The sequence below is a fragment of the Cetorhinus maximus genome, chromosome 13 (assembly GCF_964194155.1).
Source record: "Cetorhinus maximus chromosome 13, sCetMax3.hap1.1, whole genome shotgun sequence".
In the NCBI taxonomy this organism is placed as follows: Eukaryota; Metazoa; Chordata; class Chondrichthyes; order Lamniformes; family Cetorhinidae; genus Cetorhinus; species Cetorhinus maximus.
In genome coordinates this window covers 19,867,933-19,889,322 of record NC_135891.1, presented here as the reverse complement: position 1 = coordinate 19,889,322, position 21,390 = coordinate 19,867,933, and the positions used below count along the sequence as shown (strand labels likewise).

Below are 21,390 nucleotides of genomic sequence, written 5' to 3'. Positions count from 1 at the left end.
AAAATGCATTTCTTTTTCATCTCCATCCCTACTCTTTGATGAGCACTGTTTCAAGCTAATACTGTATCCAAGTCATCTTTCTTTATCTGCAAGCCTGGCAGGCTATTTAACTGGTGGGGATAGGAGGAGAATGGCCATCATGGCTGATTTAGATTACATCCTCGCTTGCTTATCCAAACTACATTCCAATTGTAGAAGACTGGCATTCTTCAGCTGGCTTCCAGCTTTCCTGGCTCTTGTATCCTTGTGACAGATTTGCAGGGCTGGAAACAAATCTGGGTCTATGATTCTGCTGGTACAATAAAGGGTTGGATTTAAAAGCAGCATAATTGCAGGATCTGCTGATCTCGAGTCTCCCGGAATCCAAATCAAATGGCACCAATATAAATAAGCCCATAGATATTATGAAAATTTATCACATGAAAATCTATTGGTTAAGCATGATTTTTTTTTAAAGTGTGGTAGTGTGATGTGCTTATTCAACCTCATGGCAACATTGAAAGTACATAGAAGCTGCTTTTCCTGATATGAAACGTGCACATTAAACATAGAAAATGCTGGAAAAGCTCAGCAGGTCTGACAGCATCTTTGGAGAGAGAAGCGGAGTTAATGTTTCAAGTCCATATAACTCCTCTTCAGAAGAAGTATGGTTCTTCTTCTCCTGAAGAAGAGTCATATGGACTTGAAACATTAACTCTGTTTTTCTCTCTCCGCAGATGCTGCCAGACCTGCTGAGCTTTTCCAGCATTTCCTGTCTCTATTTCAGGCTTCCAGTACCCGCAGTATTTTGCTTTTATCTTAGTGCACGTTAAACAGTTGGCTCTATTTATAAGCAGCTTTGTCCAGAGTGGAACTGAGTGGTAACAAAAGGGGTTCAATCCATTGCCCATGATGAGTTTGCCAATGTTGGCTATTGGGACAGCACCAATGGCTGTACAGAAGAATCAGGCGAGGTTCCTGCTCCCGGTCATAATTTCATAACCATTACTGCAAGGTATGCCTTTGTGAACTTTGGATGAGGACGAGATTGAGTTCAGCTGTGATGTTTCTCCATGGTCAACTACAATATGCTGGCCTAAACGTTGGACATGGCCTGTTAGCAGGCTAGGTAATTGTGATGCACGATTGCCCTACGCCCAATGGAATTGATGCAGGTAGCACTCAAACTTCACACTGCCTGTTTATCTCCATGGTATTGGCGTGCAGCCCAGCGCTAAATGTGCTGCTGATTGGTTGCACTGTCAGCAGGAGACCCAGGTTTGTGCCAAGCTAACCCACACTTCTTAAATCCAGCTGCACCTCTTAAAATGGAGGGGCGTTCTGGCCACATCACACGTTGGAAGTTGCTCTGAAAGTGTCTCTCAGAAGGAGCAAAGTTTTGGGGGGTGGGTGCAGGGATAGAGCAGCAGGCCAGAGGCTCCCAGGTTTCCTGATGCAGCGTTGTAGGCCTCATTTTAAGAATGATGGCCTCATGCAAAGAAGAGAGGCCATCTTTCCGATGGGGGCTAGAATGCTCTGCAGACATATACGTCAAAGGGAATGAGAGCAGGTCGCCAAGGAGGTCAGCTCCTGGAGTCTCGCCACAAAGTCCTTGCTGCAATGCTGAAGATAGTTCAATGGCCACACCACCAACCCCCCATGCTGCTCAATGCACCACATTCACCCATCAGCAATCTCTAGCAGTCAGGACATACCTGACATTCATATACTCCACCTCACCCTCACATACTGAGCACTGCTGCAAGCCTCATATTACTTCCAGCTTATCGTCCATGGCATGCACATCACCCAGACACAACACAATCACTGCCAGGCTACCTTTTCTTTTGAGGACAAGGTGGCACATAACAGGAGGGAGCAGCAAAGAATCAGCAAGGCTAAATCTACTGAGCTCCTTGGGGCACATGATGCTCTGAATTATTGGTACGGTGGTCACTGAGGCTATTGCAGTAGGCATCGTTGTAACAATTCAGGATAATGGCATGTTCCAGCTTTATGTACCTTTTCAAATCTCACTTCACCCTCATACCATATGAAGTACAAGCTGCAGATGGTGTAACCATGCACCACTTGCATTCTGCCAACTATGCTTCACCTTAACCGTTCGCTTTTCATTTATACTTTCATATACCCGAGGCCTTTTAAAAAAAATTTATTTACTCATGGGATGTGGATATCACTGGCTAAGCCAGCATTTATTGCTACTTCAGTAGCTGAGGAGCCACAAATGGTGCTGAACATTGTGTAATCATCAGGAAAAATCCCCACTTCTGACTTTCTGAGGGATGGAAGGTCATTGATGAAGCAGCTGAAGATGGTTAGGCCTAGGGCAGTACCCTGAGAAACTCCTGCAGTGATGCTCTGCAACTGAAATGATTGACCTCCAATAACCACTACCACCTTCCTTTGCGCTAGGTATGGCTCCATCCAGTGGAGAATTTTCCTCCTGATTCCCATTGACTCCAGTTTTTCTAGGGCTCCTTTATGCCACACTTGGTCAAATGCTGCCTTGATATCAAGGGTAGCCACTGTCACCTCACCTCGGGAGTTGAGCTCTTTTGTCCATGTTTGGACCAAGGCTGTAGTGAGGTCAGGAGTTGAGTGACCCTGGCAGAGCCCAAACTAAGTACCAACAGGCAGGTTATTGCTGAGCAAGGGCCACTTGATAGCACTGATCCCTTCCATGACTTTGCTGATGATCGAGAGTACACTGATGGGGCGGTAATTGGCTGGGTTGGATTTGTCCTGCTTTTTGTGGACAGGGCATAGCTGTCAGGACCATTGTCTTTGCAGTATCCAGTGCTTTCAGCCGTTTCTTGATATCACGTGGAGTGAATCGAATTGGCTGAAGACTGGCATCTGTGATGCTGGGGACCTCTGGAGGAGGCTGAGATAAATCATCCACTCGGCACTTCTGGCTGAGGATGGTTGCAAATGCTTCAACCTTATCTTTTGCACTGATGTGCTGGGTTCCCCCATCATTAAGGATGGGGATATTTGTGGAGCCTCCTCCTCCAGTGAGTTGTTTTATTGTCCACCACCATTTATGACTGGATATGGCAGGATTGCAGAGCTTAGATCTGATCCATTAGTTGTGGGATCTTTTAGCTTTATCCATTGCATGCTTCTTCTGCTGTTTGGCACGCAAGTAGTCCTGTGTTGTAGCTTCACCAGGTTGACACCTTATTTTTAGGTATCCCTGATGCTGCTCTGGGCATTCCTTCCTGCACGCTTCATTGAACCAGGGTTGATCCTGTGTCTTGGTGGTAATGGTATCGAGGGGGTTAAGCCAGGCCGTGAGTTTACAAATTGTGTTTGAGTACAATTTTGCTGCTGCTGATGGTCCTCAGCACCTCATGGACGCCCAGTCTTGAGTTGCTAGATCTGTTCAAAATCTATCCCATTTAGCACAGTGGTAGTGCCACACAAGACGATGGAGAGCATCCTTAATGTGAAAATGAGACTTTGCCTCCACAGCGACTGTGTAGTGGTCACTCTAACCGATATTGTTGTGGACAGACAGATTAGTGAGGATGAGGTCAAGTATGTTTTTCCTTCTTGTTAGTTCCGTCACCACCTGCCACAGGCCCAGTCTAGCCACTATGCCCTTTAGGACTCGGTCATTAGTGGTGCTACGGAGCTATTCTTGGTGATGGACGTTGAAGTCTCCCATCCAGAGTCCATTCTGTGCCTTTGCCATCCTCAGTGCTTCTTCCAATTTATGTTCAACATGGAGGGGCACTGATTTATCAGCTGAGGGGGGGGTGGTAGGCGGTAATAAGCAGGAGGTTTCCTTACCCATGTTTGACCTGATGTCATGAAACTTCATGGGGTCCTGAGTCGATTTTCAGGACTCCCAGGGCAACTGCATACCACTGTGCCACCACCTCTGGTCAGTCTGTTGGTGGGACAGGACCTAACCAGGGATGGTGATGGTGGTGTCTGGGACATTTGTCTTTAAGGTATGATTCGGTGAGTGACTGTGTCAGGCTTTTGCATGACTAGTCTGTGGGACAGTTCTCCCAATTTTGACCAAGATGTTAGCAAGGAGGACTTTGCAGGGTCGATATGGCTGGATTTGCAGTTGTAATTTCTAATGCCTTGGTCGATGCTGGGTGGTCCATCCATTTTCATTCCTTTTTGACTCTGTAGCAGTTTGGTACATCCGAGTGGCTTGCTAGACCATTTCAGGGGTAATTTAATAGTTAACCACATTGCTGTGGTTCCGGAGTCCTGTGTAGGACGGACCAGATAAGGACGGCAGATTTCCTTTCCTGAAGGGTATTAGCGAACCAGATGGGTTTTTACAACAATCAAAAATAGTCTAATAGTCACCATTAGAATAGCTTTCAATTCTATATTCATTAATTGAATTTAAATTCCACCAGCTGCCATGGTGGGATTTGAACCCATGTCCCCAGAGCATTAGCCTCGGCCTCTGGATTCCTAGTCAAGTGACGTTACCACTATGCAATCACCTCTCTGGTCAGCCAGTGAAGCCTGATGGTGAAGGGTGAGAAGAAGAGCAAACATCTGATGAAGAAGCACCATCACTTCATCGAACACTTGAAGCTACAAACTCAGATACTGACAGTATACACCCCTAAGAAGGTGGTGTAGAGGTGGGATCTGCGTGTCATGAGTACCGGGCATGAATGGGGTGCAGCAAAGACAGGAAAAAAGTACAAGGTCACAGTCACTTTCTGCTGCAGTGGATTCAAATGAGGATGTCAGTTGGGCAGCCGACAGGAAAATGCTTGGTGTATTGATAGCACTGCCGCAGAGCCTGTCGTTATTGTTAAAAACACGGAAGAAGTTGGCTCCAACTTGGTACTGGGCTTCACACACAGTTTGAAGTCCATCCTGTCCTGCATGGAAACAGTGACCAACTCCATGACAGTGCTTGTGAACACAGCTGTGATGCAGCATCAGGTGGCCAATGCCTCAGCTACCATTGTTGAACAGGAGGCAGAGGCCATCCAGCATTGGTGTGCTGTAGTGGAACTCAGACTCAGGTCATGAGATCCATGCGTGTTGCCATGCAGGTTCAGACTGCTGCCGTGATGGTTGCAGATCTCAGTGCTCAAGGGGGCTTGTAGGCTCTCTCAGCAGCCCAGCAATCTGTGCTCTAGTAGATGATGAGAATTGGTGAGAGCTGCATCTGGGGAGTGGCAGTGGCTCCAACGGGCGCAGTGATTTGAAGATGTTTTCAAGGGAACCAGAGTCTGTTGAGTTGCACATAGACAAGGCTGTTTGGAGCAACGATGACCCTGATGCCTCATTCCTTCCCCCCCCGCTCCTCCTGCTGCCCTCTGGTTAGAGAGAGGACAATGAGGTTCCCTCTCCTTAGTTCACAGGCCCTTGGTTACCTCCAGGATATCGCAATGCATGGCAAACTGAGATGTTGGCAATGCCACCGGCTCCAGCCTGGAAGGACCCTGAGGGTGATAGTAACCTTGACAGCTCTGGCAGAGCCAACCTCACCTTGCTCTGCGGCTGGTTGGAGGCAGTGGCACAGTTCAGTGACCATTGCCTTCGAAAAACTTCACCTCAGCCAGCAGCAATGCCTGAGGAGGTTAAGGTAGGTGAAGTGCCCTCTGAAGATCCTAGGTGGGTCACAGCCTTGCGTTGAGAACCCTCCTCCTCTTCCCTCTGCACACAGTTTCTCCTCTACTATCTCTGCTTCATCTTCTTTTCAGGCTGGACCCCAAGAGACCCCCATGACCGAGAGCAAGTTTTCTGATTCCGAATTTGCGTGGACTCCTTCAGCAGCACAGTGCTTCCACCAGCAAAAGAAAGTTGCCTCACCTGAATTTGGTGATCCCTTTAAATAACGCTACTGGGACGGTCCCTCACACAGCTGACATTATTCTCAATAATAAGAAGAGATGATGCTGGAAAAACTCAGCCGGCCTGGGAGCATCTGTGGAGAGAGAAACAGTGTTAATGTTTGTTCTGAAAAGGAGTCATACGGACTCGAAACATTAACTCTGTTTCTGTCTCCACAGGTGCTGCCAGACTTGCTGAGTTTTTCCAGCATTTTGTTTTTATTTACGATTTCCAGCATCGGCAGTATTTAGCTTTTATGAGCATATGTTCATTTGTGCGCATTTAAGAGAGGGTGTTAACAGGACCTGCAAGGTCCAAAATGGCAGGTCAGGCACCAAATCACTATTAGATGTTGACTGATGATACGATCTGCCTACTCCTCATGCCTACAGCACACATGTAGGATGCCTGCACTATCGACCATCCAAAGATGGTGGCCGGCATGAGCCATACTGGAGGTAGTCAGAAGTGGATCCCCTCTGCCATATTTTTCCACCTCTGGGTTCCCGTGGTGCTGAAACCAGTGGCACCATGGAGCCAAATTTTGTGGCCAGTGTGTTTAAACCAATGCCTAGCTTATCTAATCCTCTTTTACAATTTGCCACTTAAAAAATTGTAGGGCTAGTGGTTTGCAAGGGCCTTTTGCCTCATTGTTGAATGAATCATAAATCCGAATGCCAAGATCTGAGAGTAATCTGGCAATTTGAGATACAGGAAAATTAATAGGAGCATGAATTTGAAGCTTAATTTCTCTCTCCATACAATGAAGCTATCCGAGCCACCTGAAGCCAAAAATCTTAGTTATCATGAAAGTGGTGGCATATTGGTATTGTTGCTGGAGTAGTGATCCAGAGACTCAGGGTAATGCTCTGGGGACCCAGGTTCGAATCCTGCCACAGCAGATGGTGGAATTTAAATTCAATAAAAAAACCTGGAAATAAGAGACTAGCGATGACCATGAAATCATTATTGTAAAAACCTATCCGGTTCACTAATGTCCTTTAGAGAAGGAAATCTGCCATCCTTACCTGGTCTGGCCTACACATGACTCCAGACCCACAACAATGTGGTTGACTCTTAACTTCCCCCTGAACAAGGACAATTAGGGATGAGCAATAAATGCTGGCCTATCCAGCGATGCCCACATCCCATGAGTGAATAAAAAAATTAAATAAAATAGCTGGCATTCCCCATTTTAGAACATTCGAACTAGGAGCAGAGTAGGCAATTCAGCCCCTCGAGCCTGCCCCGCCATTCAATACGATCATGGCTGATCTCATTTTGGCCTCAACTCCAATTTCCCACCCTCTCCCCATAACCTTTCAACCCATTACTAATTAAAAATCTGTCTATCTCCTCCTTAAACTTATTCAGCGTCCCGGCATCCACTGCACTCTGAGGCAGTGAATTCCACTGATTCACGACCCTTTGAGAAAAGTAATTCCTCCTCATCTCTGATTTAAATCTACCGCCCCTTAGCCTCTCGTTCTAGAAAGCCCCACAAGGGAAAACATCCGCTCCACGTCTACTTTATCTATCCCCTTTAGCATCTCATATACCTCAATTAGATTTCCTCTCACCCTTCTAAACTCTAGTGAGTATAGGCCTAAACTGCTCAATCTTTCCTCATAAGACAAGACCCACATCTCTGGAATCAATCTAGTGAACCTCCTCTGAACTGCCTACAATGCAACTATGCCCTTCCTCAAGTAAGAGGACCAAAACTGTGCACAGTACTCCAGGTGCAGTCTCACCAATGCCTTGTACAGTTGCAACAACACTTCCCTATTTTTATATTCTATTCCTTTAACAATAAATGCCAAAATTCCATTTGCCTTCCTTATTACCGGCTGTACCTGCACACTAGCTTTCAGCGATTCATGCACGAGGACACCCAGATCCCTCTGCACTGAAGCATTCCGAAGTTTCTCTCCATTTAAATAATAAGTGGCCTTTTTATTCTTCCAACCAAAATGGATAACCTCACACTTATCCATGTTAAACTCCATCTGCCAAATTTTGGCCCATTCACCTAACCTGTCCATATCCATTTGTAAATTTCTCATTTCTTCATTGTAACTTACTTTCCCACCTATTTTGGTGTCATATGCAAATTTAGCTTTAGTACCCTCTATCCCTGAATCCAAGTCATTAATAGAGATTGTAAATAGTTGGGGCCCAAGGACCGAACCCTATGGCACCCCACTAGTTACAGCTTGCCATCCAGAAAAAGACCCATTTATCCCGACTCTCTGCTTTCTGTTGGTTAGCCAATCCTCTATCCAAGCTAATATATTGCCCCTAACTCCGTGTGATCTTATCTTGTGTATTAACCTTTTGTGTGGCACCTTATCAAAGGCCTTCTGGAAGTCCAGATATACTACATCTACAGGATCCCCATTATCCACTTTACTTGTCACATCTTCAAAGAACTTGAGCCAATTAGTCAAACACGATTTACTCTTCATAAAACCATGCTGACTCTGATGGATTGCATTTTGACTTTCCAAATGCCCCATTACTATTTCTTTAAAAATAGATTCCAACAGTTTCCCAATGACAGATGTTAAACTAACTGGTCTATAGTTTCCTACTTTCTGCCTCTTCCCCCCCCCCCCCTTTTCGAATAAAGGCATTATATTGCATTTTTCCAATCCACTGGAACCTTTCCAGAATCCAGGGAATTTTGGAATATTATAGCCAATGCATCTTCAATATGAGCAGTCAGTGACCTTGAAAATGTATCCTAGTATAGAGGGGATGTATTGGTAGAGGGGAGCAGGGGATTATGTATAATTGGGAAAAAAAATGAGAGAAAATTCAAAAAGTAGAGGAATATTTTAGAAAAATGTACCTCAGAAAGCTAGAAAAGGGCATTTTGGTACTTCAAAGGTTAAACTCAGTGAGTTGCGGCTCCTGAGAAAAGATTTCTTCAGTTATTTGAACACAGCAGGTTATTGGTGTCTGTGCAGCTGGCAGCCTTGGGGTTAGTACAATGGGGATGCAGAGAGGCAATCTGCAGCACCAATCTTCAGAATGGCAAGGGTGGGTGGTGGGGTTGGGGGGTGGTGGTAGGATTACTGGGATGCTGGTGAAAACATTATAATCTGAAAACCATCTCTCTGCAGACAGGAAAATTTATGCTCCAATGTATTACCAAATTCATGCATGGAGACAGGCAACCTCCTGAATTATTGAAGTTGCTATCTAGGGGGCATATGTATTATTGATGGTATGGGGTCTGCATGTAGTACATGGTTGGTCATTTGGACACACTGATGAGAGAGATGACAATGTTCAGTTCAATCTGTTAGTTACAAAAAGAATTTAAATGTGTTATCGATGTTAAAGAAGCAGCTCATCTTAACCGCCATTGCTAGTGACCAAAATGTGAAACTACCTGGAAATATGATTTGGTGATGCTAATTACCAGAGCCTATTGTTTATGGAAAACACAACCACTGCCATCTCATGATTGCCATAAGCAACTTGCAATCTATTGTTAAATATTGACATTTGCCCTATTTAATCAGATTGCGCTTTACTTTGCCAAAGTTGCACGGGCTATAAATTAGAAAGCACAGGGGCTTGCATGCAGAGGAAATAGCTTCCAGGGTTTCTGAGGCCTTTTTTAATATTGCAGCATTACCAGCTTTTAAAACAAAGAGATATTGCCACTCTGCTTCACCTTAATCCCATTCCTAAAAAGACTGGGAGACCGTGACGTGAAAAATGCACTCACTATTGGGCCAGGCACTGCAGCTGATTTGGAGGGAGGTATTGATAAGCTAAAGGTAGTGTGGAGTAGCTAGTCCTTTAATGAAGCTCAGCTCCCACCGCCCTCGAGAGTAATTTGATGTGTTGAAAACAACTTTGAAACGATTTTTTGATGGAAGAAAAACATGTGGACTTGTCTGTTCACATCCTGAGGGACATCTCAAAGTGCTTCAGAGCTGATGAATTATTTTTGAACTGTTTAGACGCTGTTGTTATGTAGGTAAACCTGGCAGCTGGTTCTTGTACAGCAATGACCCACAAATACATTGAGTTTAATGACCAGTTGATGGTGTGAGTTAAAAGTTAAGTGTAGGCTGGGACCTGAGGAGAACCCCACTGATCCTCTTGAATTATGAGCCACAGTAATAAGCAGGGCAATAGTTGGATGTCTCGCCTGAAAGATGGTATCTCTGACAATGTAGCACTCCCTCGATACTGCTCTGAAGTATCAGCTTAGATTACACGCTCAAGTCCTGGAATGGGGCTTGGGCCCAAAAGTTAGAGATGAGCTGGGAATATTGATAAAAACAACTATTCTCAAAAGCCTGAAGCTTCCTAACTATCACGAGACTAAAAGCATTTCAAGTAGGACACAAATCATACACATCAAAAAGCCACATGCTCTCAAAAAATCATGCAAAGAATCATAAAGAAAACTATTTTGCCCATCTATCCCATTCCTTTTCCATATTCACTCAAGGGATTGGCTGGTGTCTATCACAGTGTCTGCCTGGGAAACAATTCTGGGGGTGAAATTCACCATTAACAATGCTAATGGATAAGTCGATGACCATACAGAATGGGATTTTTTTGTATGGTACTGCTATTGACATGTTCAATAAAGATATTGACAGAAGGAGCATTAACTCCTTGTTATTTCAGTATTGAGTTAAATAAGGCTACTTGTTCAGCCATTCTGACAAAAAAGATAGATTTTTATTTGATTTGCAAGGGAAATGTTTCCTGAATTAAAGATGAATTTTGAAATCCAAGTCCAGTATAATCTTAAAATTTCATGGGGAGTGTGATCTTTTCTATATAACCTTCAGTCCCTTTTTAGGCTTTAAAATGAAAAGTCAAGTCTTGACGCTTCTTAAAAAAGGGAGAATTGTGAAATTAGTTATTAAAACCTTTTAATGCAACATCGGAAAAAAGAACTTGCGAAGTTTACAAAATTCTCAGTGAGCACAGTTGATCTACCAAATTGCCAATCTCATTAGAGAACACTTTGGTTTCTGATCATCATTCTGTGCGATAGGTTTGAATTTACAGCAAAATGGAGTAGAGGGGACCAGGTTAGTTGAAATAGTGATCAAATGATGATCTTTCAATCCTACTTTATTACCCTCACTGCAACCATTGTGCCGTTTCTGAATTGAAGCTGGTTTTGGTGTTGCTCCAGGAAATGGGTATGGTTTTGGTTCTGGCGTGAGTGTCAATCTCAGGAAACGCATGGATAATTTGCACCTATACTTAACTACTCAAAATGATGGCCATTTTTATTGACTATTATTCTTTCAGGTGGTATTTTGGGAAGATTACGCGAAGAGAATCGGAGCGAATGCTACTAAGTCCTGAAAACCCTCGAGGTACCTTTTTGGTCAGGGAGAGTGAGACCACAAAAGGTAATTATGACTGGAAATTAAATGAATTAAATTCCTTTTATAAATTGATTGAGCCGGATGCCTAGACTGTGCACCTTACATGCTCAGACTGTTACAATTGATTTTACTTTTTGACATGACATGGCACACACAGCGCTTCCTAATTCAGTGTATCAGCATATTAATGTGCCATAGAACAAGTTGACTTAAATCTGCAATTTTCCAAATGTTGGGTTTTCCATCTCAACAATACCTTCAGGGAGCTGAACCAAAATCAGTTGAAATCCATTCATTACAGAAGCTGAAAAATTGGAAGGGATATTGCTTAGAGGTGTTCTTGTACATCTACTAGTGAGCGAGTTACTGAATAAGTCTTAGAGCAGATCTTGGCCTTTAAACAGTGTTGTGGTTTGGGGAAATTGAAAGATAAGCAGCATATATGGGTGTTGTTTTGCCCAGCTTTTCACTGGCCCAGAAAGGTTTCTCGGTGCGCAACTTCGACCAAAACAGCGACCTTTATTCAATAACGCCAGTTGAAGGTTTTAGTGTGCAATATTTAAAATAAAATGACAACAGGGTTGCCAGTTAACCTTGTGTCTACTAGGCGACAGTCATAATTTCAGAAAAATTGGCGGTGCTGGTGACCAAACAGCCAGCAGGTGACCCAAGTGACAAATCAGTTCTATGTAGGACAAAATAAGACAGCATAGTCCTGAGGTGGTATTTGTGCTACTTTCAGAGATTTGTCACGTTCTCTTTCCTGCAATGTCAATGTTTTGACAAATCTTTCTGCAACAAGCTGAAGTCAATGAACCTGTTGGAATTCACTGAATAAGAATGAGCCCTGCTTAACAACACCTGAGATGAGAGAATGATGAAATGGCAGCCAGTGAGGTTTAGGGGGGGAAGGGATGAGAGCAAGGATACAAATTAATTTGTGTGCAGTTTTTTTGGCAGGTGATCCACCATTATTTGCAATCACAAACCCGATTTATAACTTTCGTACTCATAGGTAAACAGTTTCAATTTGCTGCAACAATTTGAAATACATTTTGTCTTATCTGAATAAAGGTGCACAGGAATTCTTTGTTCTTAACCTCCTGCAGGTAGTGTGAAAAAATGTAGGATGCGGAAAGTGGTGCCCTCAGGCTATGTGCTGACAGCTTCCCTTCGCTGCATTCCTTTTACTTCAATGTTGCTTTGTAAAGAGTGGCTGTGCGTAATATAGTGATAACATGAACAATGTTACACAGAAAGTGTTCACAGTAAGAAACAAAAAGCTTTCCTGTGTAGGATGTGTCCCATTTCATAAACTTTTATGTAACAGTTTACAAATGGCGTGAATAAAGATAATAGGCCTGAGATGAGACTTGAAATGCTCTGTTGGTTGCAGTATGGGCCATTGAAATACTGCTGTAATATGGGCATCTTATCTACATGGCATCATGAGGACAAAATTCATGGGAAGGAGGCCTAATTACACTCATTCTCAATATAGCGCTGTCATCTGATGCTACACAAAATGTATAGTTACAGGGAAGCTCTTCTTTAAAAGGCTTCTGATGCTGAGGAGCCCTAAACAATGTGGGTTTTATGTTTGACGTTGGGATATAACTGTGAAACGTTGGAGCAAGGAGGTGGAAAAACTGCAAAGTCTCTATGAACATCATATTGCTTTGATTGCACCATCGTTTTTAAAATGCATCTTTTTGAAGTTGCTTCTCTGACTGAGGTTTTGAAGCAACAAAGCTGTAGCTAACAATGATTGATTGATTATTAGAATGGCTTCATCTATTTAGCAGAAAAATTAAGCCTCTACTGTAGAGCAGTACTAAGGTTTTTTAAATGTTCAACCCTGGGTAAAAGTCCTGGATGAGATTCAGAGGGTTTGTTTTATCACAATTAAATGGCTTCTTTTATTTCAAAAACATAAAAAGTGAAAGGCCAAGGTCATTAACGAAAATGCTGAAGTTGTTAGTTAAGGTCAGACATCTGTATCCGAGAGAGAGGGATCGTGAGATACAGTCAGAATGAGAAATCCCATTGTGGCCAGAGGCAGAGTAGTGTGAAAAGTAGGTCACTGAATAGATAAAAGCTAGTTCTTTTCCTTGCTCTCAAGGCAGTACACAACAGAAATGCTTTAGATCCCAGCAGTACGTTGAATTATCAGAACCTATTAAATACCACGCACAATTATTGTAACCCTTTACTGTGTAAAATAGCTAAGTAAGTCAAATCGTTAGTTAATTTGATGTAGCAGTGCAGCTTTATCTTCAGCTAAAAGGAATGGGGGATTTTCAGTCCAGTGTTCGAGGTTGCATTTCAGAAATAAACATGGAAATTTGTTTCATCCTGATTTCTTATTAGTGATATCCTGCTGCATGAATGAAAAATGTTAAGATCATTAACAGGCATCTCTACAGATTTTAAATTCTGAATGTGCGGAATAAGGATCAGTAGCGCCAATGTTTGAGTGCCATGGGTGCTGTTTGGGGACCAAAATGATGTCCAATGTACACGCAAACATTTCTGTCATGAATTGTGCCACATGTCATTTGGTGAAGACACTTGCGTGCGTACAGCTACCGTGCACTGGAAGAATGCAAAGTAGGCAGATTGTGACCTCAGTGTGCAATGCATATTTGAGGGCAGCGCTGTCATTTCAAGCACCCTCCCTTAACTTCAGCCAGCTGAATATGTGTTAAACAGTAGGAAGGAACCCTGCCTACCAGAGATATTTAAAGGGACCATCAGCTACTTCTAGTTCAGTTGCTGGTTGATATCTTCTGGCTGTTGATATGTTTCTACAAGCATTTGGTGCTTTCCATAGATAACACCAAGGGCACTTAGTGGTGGGAGGATGAATGCTGTCATCTTGAGAGAGGACAGCAGGCTCATATTCTACAATACCTCTACTGTTCCCCTGGGGAGGTACCTCAGTAATTAGTTGGAGGACGGATTGCTGGACTGCAGTGATACCCTGCAAGCACCTTTGAACACTGGGGACAACAGCCATGATGGCAGCAGTCTGAGTTTGCACGACTTCAGTTTGAGCTTCCACTACAGCCCCCAAATGTTGGGTGGCTTCTGCTTGAGCTGCGATAGAAGCTGAGACATTGGCCATCATGATCATGTCTGCAAGTATGCTAAAGGCGTTGTCTACCACTTCCATGCTGAAAAGGATCGGCTCCAATCTCTGACAGGCCTGGGAATGCAGCAAGCATTTCACTGCGCATACCTATCAGCCACCTTCTAAGCCTGCCCCATTGAAGTACTCATCTGATTGCTCTGAAGCAGACCTTGCATAAGACCCTGCCTTTGGCTAGGATAGTGCCTGTGTGATTCTTGCCCCCTGCCCCAGCTACAGACCACTCATGCCCCAGTGTCTCACCACATCCGAATCTTGCTGGTGGGTGCGAGTGTGAAACTGAGGTGATGGTGCATCTTCATCACCACCCTCTTCTTGCTGTTGGTCCACTGCCTGACCAGGCTGCTCTTGGGTATCTGAAAGGGGATAGATACAAGGGTAAAGTTATGTTAAGGGATAGGGGGAGAGTAGTAGGCGTTTATACCACCTGCAGCTTGTAAATCAGATGAGATTGTGGAATGAGGAGGAGGTGAGATGTGAGCAGGAGCACTAGATGTGAGGATATTGTCACCTTCAGTTGATGCAGTCGTGTCACTGACCATGGGCTCAGCAGTTGTCATTCTAATTATGGTCAATTCCATCTCCTCCATGGGGGTGAGGATATGCAGATGCACCTGTTCCCCTCCGGTTAGTTGCTGTTGCCTCCGGTTGTGCGTCACCTTGTCCTGCAAGAGAAAGAGGGAAGTGTGTCAGTGTGTGGGTGCAATGGATTTAGGTGAAGTGATTGTCTTGTTTGTATAGCTAGCAGTGGTGTTCAAGATGTAGGTATGAGGCTTGCAGCAGTGCTGAGCGGGGGAGAGTGAGGTGATGCATATGAATGTTAGGTATGAGTCCTGATTGATAGAGATTGTTGCTAGGTGAGTGATGAGGGTGTGGTGATTTGAAGAGAATCTGCAGCTAATTGTGCAGTTGATAGGCAAAGGCAGTTGAAGGTGTATTCACTGACCTTGAACATTTGTGTTAAGTCAGTGAACTTCTTGTGTTACTGCTTCCAGATCCTCAGGGTTAGACCCTGGCATTGACCTCCATGGCTATCTGCTCCCACTGTCTTTTTAATAAGTATTTGGGGACCTCCTCGCCCCTGGGAATACAGGAATCGCACCCGACTTACAACCTTCTTCACCAAGTGCAGCAGCTGAAAACCTTGGAGTCTGCTCTCTCCCGTGTTTGTCGCTATTGCTTTCTAGGTCAGATTCACTTCCTGCATGACTGCCAGCATATGCTCCAGCCACAACCTCCCTTTTAAGAAATGCAGTCTAGCAGTAAGCTGTGCAAACTAGCTTTAAGAATTACCAGGAAGATACAATTTTGGGCTCCTGGCTGATGCATGCAGCCAATTAACAATGTGGTTACTGTTGGCCACACAGAGTAATCATTCTAATAATCATATTGCACAGAGTTGGATGCATTATTCGATGGGTGCTGGTTAATTGCACATTGCGATCCCCATGCCCATTTTGGGGGGCTATCCAATTTAGCCCTGACTCTGCCTGCATGGTTTCTTAACTTGTCACCTTAATCAAACTATTCTATTGCCAAAGGTAATCCTTCAGTCCTTTTTATGCCAAACTGCGGGTTGGGCAGATTGACGCCTTAGTCTACTTGCATCCTGTTGTTGTTGAATTCCTGGGCTTAACAAAATGTTGGATATATGTGCTGAAAAATTGAATACTTCCTTATTTTATGCATCCATTGGAGGCATTGAGTACCCCCGGATGAGGAATACCACAGGAAGTTGTAGAGTAAAGCTTCTCTAGCCAGTGCCACTGTCACATTTTCATTTCAGTTTCCACATCAGCCTTTCGAAGCAAGATGATCAAATTAGGTGTAGTTTTGCATAATAGCCTGATGATATAGCCAGTTCGAGACTGATTTTATGTAGGGTTCTGCCAGTAATCGGAAAGGAAGGAAGGCTTTTGACTCATTGATCTAGTAGAACTGATGAGTCGGGCAGGATCCCAATTTACCTGTCTCCAATGGAAAAGCCCTACTGATTTCACTGTTGTTGTCAGAAAAACAGAGTTGTGCAATCAGGAGGTTCGCAATCAGGAAATTGTCAGAAGGATCACTTCTAAAGTGTAGGACAAAAGCTTTCTTTCTCTTGGTTGGCTGGGAATCCTGGATCTATTGGGACACCTATAAGGTTTGGTCTGAGCTGCATTTGAATAGTGATTGCAGATGTGAAATGTTAATGGACTTCAGTATTGTTGTTTGAAAGGACAATGTATTATTATCCTAAGCTATATGTTAACCTATTTGCTGATGATTCTCATACATCGTCACTGGCAATTTCATCATTAGAAGTCCTGTAAAGTAATTAAAAAATAATAATTGCTCTCAGCACAGAAAAGCCGGATGTCACTTTTGCAGCCTAATTAATATTTTAGTATTAATGACATTATCATTAAGTGCAGCAAACAAAGGAAAAAAGATTTTTCATAAGAACGTGCCCCATTCATTTTACATATGAGAATATCTCAAAGAATGGAGCTAACTAAATTATCCCAATGATCATTTAAAATCTGAATTAAAGTTAAATAATTGTTAAGCATTATTAAAATGAATTATTTAAATAATTAAAATTGTCATATAGCACACGACTGCAGTTTTCCACATTTCAAAGGTACCACATTATCGATAAGGCAAAAAACTAAGGGCAGAGTTTTCCGTGCCCACTGGCAGCGGGTGTGATAGGTGGTGTGCATGTTTCACAATGGCGGGAAGGCAGGTCGCGATTGTCTGCTCAGCCCACCGACGGCGGGCCGCGTTTCCAGCCAATGGTTGTCGGGGAGCTCATTGTAATACATCAGTATATCATTAAAAGGCCATCCCACCAGGCTCTTGGACCCCGCCAGATCGTCCGTCCACGCTGGCGGGAAAGCATGTCGACATGTTTCACAATAGCATATAGGCAATGTGCATAATTGGCTGCCCTCACTTTGGGGGGACTGGAGGTGAGTGAACAGCATCGTTTTCCACAGCTTGTCAGGGTCGCCTGTTGCTTTCAAAAACAAAAAATGCTGGAAAAACTCAGGTCTGACAGCATCTGTGGAGAGAAAGACAGAGTTAATGTTTTGAGTCTGTTTGACTCTTCTTCAGAGCTCTGAAGAAGAGTCATATGGACTCGAAATGTTAACTCTGTCTCCCTCTCCGCAGATGCTGTTAGGCCTGCTGAGGTTTTCCAGCATTTTTTGTTTTTGTTTCAGATTTCCAGCATCTGCAGTATTTTGCCTTTATCGCCTCTTGCTTTGCAGGCTGCAGGGGCGCTGGGGGTGGGGTGGGTGGTGGTGGGGTGAAGTGCCGTCCTGGCATGGAGGCGACTGTTGTTGGGGAGGGTGCCCTGGGGTAACTGCTGCCCAGCCTCGGAAGCGACTGTTGGGTAGGGGGGGATGTCCAGGGGCAACTGATGCCTAGCCATGGAGGTGAGTGTTGTCTGGGGGTGGGCAACTGCTGCCCTGGCGTTGGATCCCGTGCACAAGAAATCAAGGGGGGGGGCGCAGGGTAGGTGAGGGAAGTGGCCACGCAGTAGAGACACCTGGATAAATTGCTTTCTTACCTTTATGCCACTATCAGCACCTTTGTTAGCACTTCCACTACCATTAACACTCCCTTTGTCCTTTAGTTCATGACACCTTTGTCAATCCCTCCTTTGTCCCCACCTATCACTGGCCTTCTATCCAACTCCACTTGCCCCACCCCCCTTAAACAGTATAAATGTCATCACATTTCCACTTCTCTTCAGCTCTGAAGAAGGGTCATACGGACTCGAAACGTTAACTCTGTTTCTCTCTCCACAGATGCTGCTGGACCTGCTGAGTTTTTCCAGCATTTTCTGTTTTTGTTTCAGATTTCCAGCATCTGCAGTATTTTCCTTTTTACTTTTGGGTGATTTTGTTGAGGTCACTATGTAAAAATCAGCTGCTCTTGTTCATGTTCCCCCATCTACTCCCCTTCCTTCTCTGCAAATTAATTGCCTGCCTGGGGTTATCCACATGCAGTGATCAGAACTGGGACTATGATTGGTGTGTTGTGTTACTGCAGATATTTGCTGAGAGCCCTCTAAAGAGGAATGTGATTCTGGTTGGCAAAGCTACTTTCAACCAAAGGACAAGCAATGCCCTGAAAATACTGTTGAAAATAAATTCTTTCCTTGCAACTTTTGGCTGTAACTCTGTTACTTCCAAACTTTTGTGTTACCCCTGACCAAATGCTGCTAGTGCCGAGTTGCTACCTCTGAATGCTACAATCAGCAGCAGATTAAGTTAAAGGCCAATGCAAGCTGTGTCCAGGAGTCTCGTCCCCAATGTTAGGCATTAGATTCCAAATCCTTGTTGGCCTCCTAGTTCCATGTCCTAGTTTCTTTCTGAAAGTCTTGTGTAACAAGCTGTTTGTAACCAAATACAATACTCTAAACAGCCTATGACCCTCTGTGGCATTGTGAATGTGATATTATGCTGTTTGCCATGCCCGTAACCATGTAAACAGTCTTCTTGCATTAGATTTCATTGGGCCACCTGCAAAAATCTGTAGGAACATGGAGGTGAAAGCAGGTTTCATTTGTTGAGGCATTTTTCTTTTAATTCATTCACTGGATGTGGGTGTCGCTGGCAAGGCAAGTGTTGCTGGGGGTAAGGTGGGCATCGTTGGCAAGGCCAGAATTTATTGCCCATCCCTTGAGAAGTTGGTGATGAGCCTCCTTCTTGAATACAATGGAGTGGCATTCTGGACCATTTCAGAGCACATTTAAGAGTCAACCATGTTGCTGGGTGTCTGGAGTCACATCAGCCACACTGGGTAAGTCCGACAGATTTCCTTCTCTAAAGGACAATATCAAACCAAATTAACTATTTACAGAAGTCCAGTAGTTTCATGGTCACCAATACTGATATTATTCTAAACTTACTTAATTGAATTCAAATTCCCTCACTGCCATAACAGAATTTGAACATTAGACAAGGTATTTTGACTGCTAGTTGAGTACCATAACCGCTATGCTACCATAGCTAACCAAGAGTTCATACTATACATTGACAAAAGTATAATCACTTTTAAATGTTTGTCAGGCACTCAGTGCTGGTTTAGCTAGCACAATGATTGGATGCTTAGAGGAGAGTTTCAAGGGGTAAGGTTATAGGTAAGTAGGAGTGCTCAAAGGCCAGATAGAGGGCCGAAATATGAAGACGGAAGACCTGTAGGCATGAGGCTTAGCCACTACTAAGAAAGACATGGTACAAGAAGACCCAATACCAGCCTGGCTATCAGAGACTGGATAGTCTCAAGCACAAGGTCAGAGGCCAGTCGACTATTAATGAAAGGAAAGGGAATGAGGCAGAGGAAAAGTATGTTTTGCCATAACTCAAATTGGTTATCGGTAAACAGGTCACATGGGTAGTTGTACCTACCCCCAAAATTATGTACACAGCATCTGAAGTTCAGCAAAAATAGTGTTGGGAGGTCTGCAAATACAATATGAATGCAATGTTAAACACAAGTTCCTTCATATTATGTTTTCACAGGTTTTTCCCTTTATAAATGACATATCAAATTAATCTTAAAAGTAAGAAATGACATTAATGCAGGAGACATATGTTGTAAGATATATGTATGTTTCATTGTGTGTTAAGTGGTAGTATACTCAGCATTATAAAACAGCATTTTGTGTTACTTGCAGTGACTAGTGCCCATAGGACACCTATTCCTTCTTAACAACCCATAAGCAAGTCTGTAAGAATTCTTAGATTTCTGAAAGGCCTTCTCACTGATGCAGCATATTGATTTTTTTTTAGACTAAATTAGTTCAGCCTCCAAAGCAATATAGCATGAAATTCAGCATTTCAGGCCTTGGAAATTTTGAAGAATGCAGAGGTCGTTGAACCAACTATGAAGTAAATTTGTATGCAAGTCAAATCCCAGTCTGAATCAAAAGTTTATCGAAGCCCCAGCTTATTTTATTTTATGGTGTGGTGCGGCAGATCCTCTTGTATGCGAGTCATGTCTGTCCATAAATTTGTTTCAGTCTTGCATGGATGTTATTAATGGGCCTTAACATTGCTGCACTTAGGCTGGATTTTTTTTTTTGAAGAATGTTAGAACATTCCAGCCATAATTATCTCAGTTAAGTATTTAGTATTTAGAATGGTTGCCTGATCAAAATATCTCTCAGCTCCTCAAATGTCCCTGTGCTATCGCACAGTCTCTTAATGCTGCAGTGCTGCACACTGAGCACTTGAAATCTGTTGTGCTTGGCACTATTAGGACTATGTTACCAGCAGATGTTCACCAATTTACTTTCCTTGCCTTCTCTTCTCCCTGAGTCAGTTGATCGTACTGAGATATGGATCTATGGCTGTGAAAAGCTGTCCAATACCTCAACTGAGTGGCCACTGTACATGTGCGAACCTAGACAATGAATGTTGGCAAACCATGGCGGGGGGGGGGCATCATATCCAAATTCAGCAACATCCTGACCTGATGCCACAGCTGTGCGTTTCCAGTATCGGTCACTAGACAGTGGTCAGTTGATTTGTTTACCTCCAGCCTCCCTCCCCCACCCCTCAATGTACCCCTATTCTTATCCTAATTCTTTCTTCTCTGTATGGCTCAGTGAAATTAAGCCTTTGGGAGGGGGAAGTTAATTTAATACATCCGATTGACAACTGTATATGGCTCCAGTTCCCAATAACCTCACAATGTATGTGATATGTGTTCTAAAACAATTGATAATATTGAGCTGTATGTAGGTTGTAATTTGCACTGCCAAATTAGATGTCAAATTGATAATGGGTAAGGTTGGTTTGGGATACATTAAGTACTGTTGCACAGTAGCTTTTATGTATTTCCCATCCTCTCAAGTGAATCACTAATTGGCAGAGCCCAGTGTGAATGGCGACAACTTGCGTGCGAAGTTTCTTGCATAAAAATTTTGGTGCATTCTGGGGGTGGCATTGACAAAAAGAGCCTCAGGGTGCATAAAGCTGGTTTCTTAGCACCACTGCTGGCACCCTGACGGGGCTGAAGAAACACACAAACCAT

The 21,390-nt window shown here is 43.6% G+C and overlaps 1 protein-coding gene across 2 annotated transcripts in view; it reads left to right on the top strand.

Annotated features, from left to right (window-relative positions):
* LOC144688474 (proto-oncogene tyrosine-protein kinase Src-like) overlaps positions 1-21,390 on the top strand; it is a 170,244-nt gene that overhangs the window by 113,646 nt on the left and 35,208 nt on the right. For both annotated transcript variants that reach the window (XM_078555072.1, XM_078555071.1), the window contains exon 5: positions 11,128-11,231. In XM_078555072.1, the coding sequence (XP_078411198.1) occupies positions 11,128-11,231 (104 nt within the window). The remainder of the gene's footprint in view (positions 1-11,127; positions 11,232-21,390) is intronic.